Source organism: Galeopterus variegatus, unplaced genomic scaffold (genome assembly GCF_000696425.1).
Source record: "Galeopterus variegatus unplaced genomic scaffold, G_variegatus-3.0.2 Scaffold3796, whole genome shotgun sequence".
Lineage (NCBI taxonomy): Eukaryota > Metazoa > Chordata > Mammalia > Dermoptera > Cynocephalidae > Galeopterus > Galeopterus variegatus.
The window spans coordinates 19,978-23,603 of record NW_007729907.1 but is presented as its reverse complement, the minus strand read 5'-3'; the positions used below and the strand labels follow the sequence as shown (position 1 = coordinate 23,603).

The 3,626-nt window shown below is 54.5% G+C and overlaps 1 protein-coding gene across 1 annotated transcript in view; it reads right to left on the bottom strand.

Moving 5' to 3' along the window:
• The window catches only part of CEACAM19 (carcinoembryonic antigen-related cell adhesion molecule 19), a 21,820-nt gene that overhangs the window by 2,135 nt on the left and 16,059 nt on the right, over positions 1–3,626 (bottom strand). Inside the window, exons 4-7 of the mRNA XM_008586004.1 lie at positions 3,296–3,379; positions 2,858–2,904; positions 1,802–1,887; positions 976–1,029 (exon numbers count right to left, since the gene is read on the bottom strand). Coding sequence (XP_008584226.1) covers positions 976–1,029; positions 1,802–1,887; positions 2,858–2,904; positions 3,296–3,379 — 271 coding nt within the window. The remainder of the gene's footprint in view (positions 1–975; positions 1,030–1,801; positions 1,888–2,857; positions 2,905–3,295; positions 3,380–3,626) is intronic.

Sequence of the window (3,626 nt, the reverse complement as noted above, 5' to 3'; positions counted from 1 at the left end):
AGAGAGAGAGACAGAGAGAGAGAGACAGAGAGAGAGACAGAGAGACAGAGAGAGAGACAGAGAGAGAGACAGAGAGACAGAGAGAGATAGACAGAGAGACACAAAGAGAGAGAGACAGAGAGAGAGAGACAGAGAGAGACAGACAGAGAGAGACAGAGAGAGACAGAGAGAGACAGAGAGAGAGACAGAGAGAGACAGAGAGACAGAGAGAGAGACAGAGAGAGAGAGAGACAGAGAGACAGAGAGAGAGACAGAGAGAGATAGACAGAGACAGAGAGACAGAGAGACACAGAGAGAGAGAGACAGAGAGAGAGACAGAGAGAGAGACAGAGAGACAGAGAGAGAGACCGAGAGAGAGACAGAAAGAGAGACAGAGAGACAGAGAGAGAGAGACAGAGAGAGAGACAGAGAGAGAGAGACAGAGAGAGAGACAGAGAGAGAGACAGAGAGAGAGAGACAGAGAAACAGAGAGAGAGAGACAGAGAGAGAGAGATACAGAGAGAGAGAGAGAGAGATTTACACAGAGATTCCGAGAGGGGCAGAGACACACACAGACACGTGTAGACAGACACACTGAGAAGACAGAGATACGAAGGCAGAGAGGAGGGGACAGAGAGGGGCTGAGACCCAGCCCACAAGTGGGCCCCTGTGCCGGTGGGACTCGACTGGGGCCCTGACCGGCTGTGTCACCCTGGGCAATCCCCTTTCCCTCCCTGGGCCTTGTTCCTCCTGTGCAAATTCAAGGCTTTGGATCCTTTTTACAAAGGAGGAAACTGCAGGCCTGGCGGGGTGGGTGGGCGGGAAGGGACTTGCCCAGGATCTCTAAGCGACACTGTAACAGGACTTAGAGACCTGGAAACTTGCCGGGAGAGGAGAGGCGAGGGCAGCCTCCCAACCCCGGGCGTCTTGGCCCGTCCCTGCCCAGGCCGCGTGGTTACATGGGTCCCGCACCGCCTCCCACTCCCACCGCGGCACCTGGTAGTGGCGGTCCTCCGGCTCTGGCTGCAGGGGCGGGGGCAGGGGCGGGGGCTGCAAGGAAAGATCACCTGTGAGCCAGGCCCTTGGCCCCCTTCGGCACCCCCCTTTCCAACTTTTGACCTTGGGTGTTAAAAGAGACCCGGATTCCAACTCCCCGTTGCCCTTCCCTGACTGAGAGGCCCTTGGGCAAAGGGAACGAACCTCCCCGTGCCTCAGTGTCCTCCTCTGACAAATGGGCACGAGAGAACCGAAGTCATGGGGGGATATGTCCAGTGGCCTGTCACCCGCCCAGCCTCCCCCGTTAACACCTTCAGTTCAAAGCTCTTAGTAAGGCTTTTTAAGTTTCTCTCTTTATTTAAATTAAATGAAAATAATTCATTTTTTATCAGCCTGCCTCCCCCCTGCTCCCATTATAAAGGGAATATCTGCTCAGTTGGAAAATACAGGCAAATATAGGGCCGGCCCGTGGCTCACTGGCTGAGCGTGGTGCTGACAACACCAAGTCAAGGGTTAAGATCCCCTTACCGGTCATCTTTAAAAAAAAAAAAAAGAAAAGAAAATACAGGCAAATATAAAAGAGAAAATAAAACCCACCCACCAGCCTCCTCGCCCCAGAGACAAATGCTGTTTATGTTGTGTGGTTTCCTTCCAGTCTCTTTTCCTTATGATTTTAAAAATAGGGAACATCAGAGAGATAGGGAGAGAGAGAGAATTGAGGTTCCCAAATTCTGTGCCCAGGTGCCCGGGGGCACTGCCACCCTCTCACAGGGGAGGTGCTTTGCTAGAAGTGGGTTTTAGGGGAGAGGGTGGGGACAGGACTCACCACGGCTGGGTTGATGGACCCCATGTCACTGAGGGGGGACACCAGGAGGACTGGAGATGGCATCACTTCGTAGATGTTGTCATCACCTGAAGCAGAGGACAAGGGGAGGTACCAGCTGGCCCATGGTACCCACAGACCCGCTCTGGCTGCTGTCAACATTCATTTACTCATTCAACTAACATTTGTGCAAATGCTTCTTCTAGATGAACCTTGTGCTGGAGACACAGTGGTGACAAAGACAGTCATGGCCCTGCCCTCCTGTGGCTCCCAGTCCAGTGAGGGAGACAGACCTGTCCCCAGAGTGATAACCCAGAGTGTTTAGGGCTGGTGTGGGAGGGCCTCGGGAGCTGAGGGAGCACAGAGGGGCACCTGGCTAGCCTGAGGGTCAGGGAGGGCTTCCTGGAGGAGAGGACGTCTGAGATGGCAAAGAGAAGTGAGAGTCGTGCGAAGGCAGGAGGGGAGCATGCAGAGGCCTGCTGGGGAGAGGGCCGGCCATGTCTGAGGAACCGTGTTTGGTCTGTCTGGAAAATATACATTCTGTGTATGTATTGGAGGAGGCGGATGTTAAGTGTGAGAGATGAAGCCGGGAAAGACAGTGGGGACCAGTTTATGAAGGGCCTTGAAAGCTATGTTAAGGAGCTCGAACTCCTTCAAGGGCACTGGGGAGCCATGGAGGGACTTTGAGTTGAGGAGTGACAGGGTCAGAGTTTTAGAGGGTCCTTGGAGGGAACCTGGGAGCCAAGAGACCATCGAGGATCTGGGTGCAGGGATCCAGGAGATGGAGCCTGGGTGGGTTGTGGCCTGTGGGGATGTGCGGGATCCACCGCAGGACAGGATGGGGGTGCCGGCCACTGAGAAGAGGAGGGAAAGCAGGTTTGGGGTGGGCGCCGACATGCTCAGATTCTGTGGGCTGAGTCCGGGGGCCCCAGGGAGGTCTGGGCGGGACAAGCGATTGGGAGGCCCCTGAACGGGGAGAACAAGGGAGTTGGTGGCTATGGGGAGAAGAGAAGGGAGCCTGCAGAGGGCTGGGTGGGAGACCTGGGGCTTCCGGCTTACCCGCGTGCTGACTAGGGCCCAGCTCTGGCTTTTCTGAGGTCGTCATCCTGGGGCATATGGAGGGAACTGATATTAGGATAGGGAGAGGCTTGGTGGGTGGAGAGAGACCCAGAGAAGCTGGAAAGCCCACTAGGCCCCAGACAGCGAGATGGTCCCTCCTTCAGAGTGAGCCAGGATGAGGCCTGTCCCTATCCCAGTCTCTTCTGTAATCCCCAGCCACACAGCCCTTCCTCACTTCCTATGCCAACAAGCAATGTTTCCCAAACACCCCCTTTTATACAGACCCTCTAAACCATTCTGCTCCATCCACCTGTTTTATGATTCTTTTAATATTTCCATTTAAATCAACTCATTTGAATATCATTATTTAAAAAGTACACTTGACACCACTGCAGCAAGTTTGTTAATTCACTAAAGCAAGTATTTACAAGCACCAACCACGTGCTGGGCACCACTGAAGGCATGGGGGACACAGCTGGGCACAAGACCGACAAAGACCCCTGGCTTCCTGGAGTGGACACTCTAAATGGAAGGGAGAGAGAGAGAGAGAACTGTAGTAAACAAAAATAGAGTGTCAGGGCTGGCCCGGTGGTGCACTGCTACAAGGGAGAGAGAGAGAGAGAACTGTAGTAAACAAAAATAGAGTGTCAGGGCTGGCCCGGTGGCGCACTGCTACAGTGCGCTGCTTGGGAAGTGTGGCGGCGCTCCCGTCGAGGGTTCGGATCCCACATACAGACCAGTTCCTGCTCACTGGCTGAGCGAGGGGCGG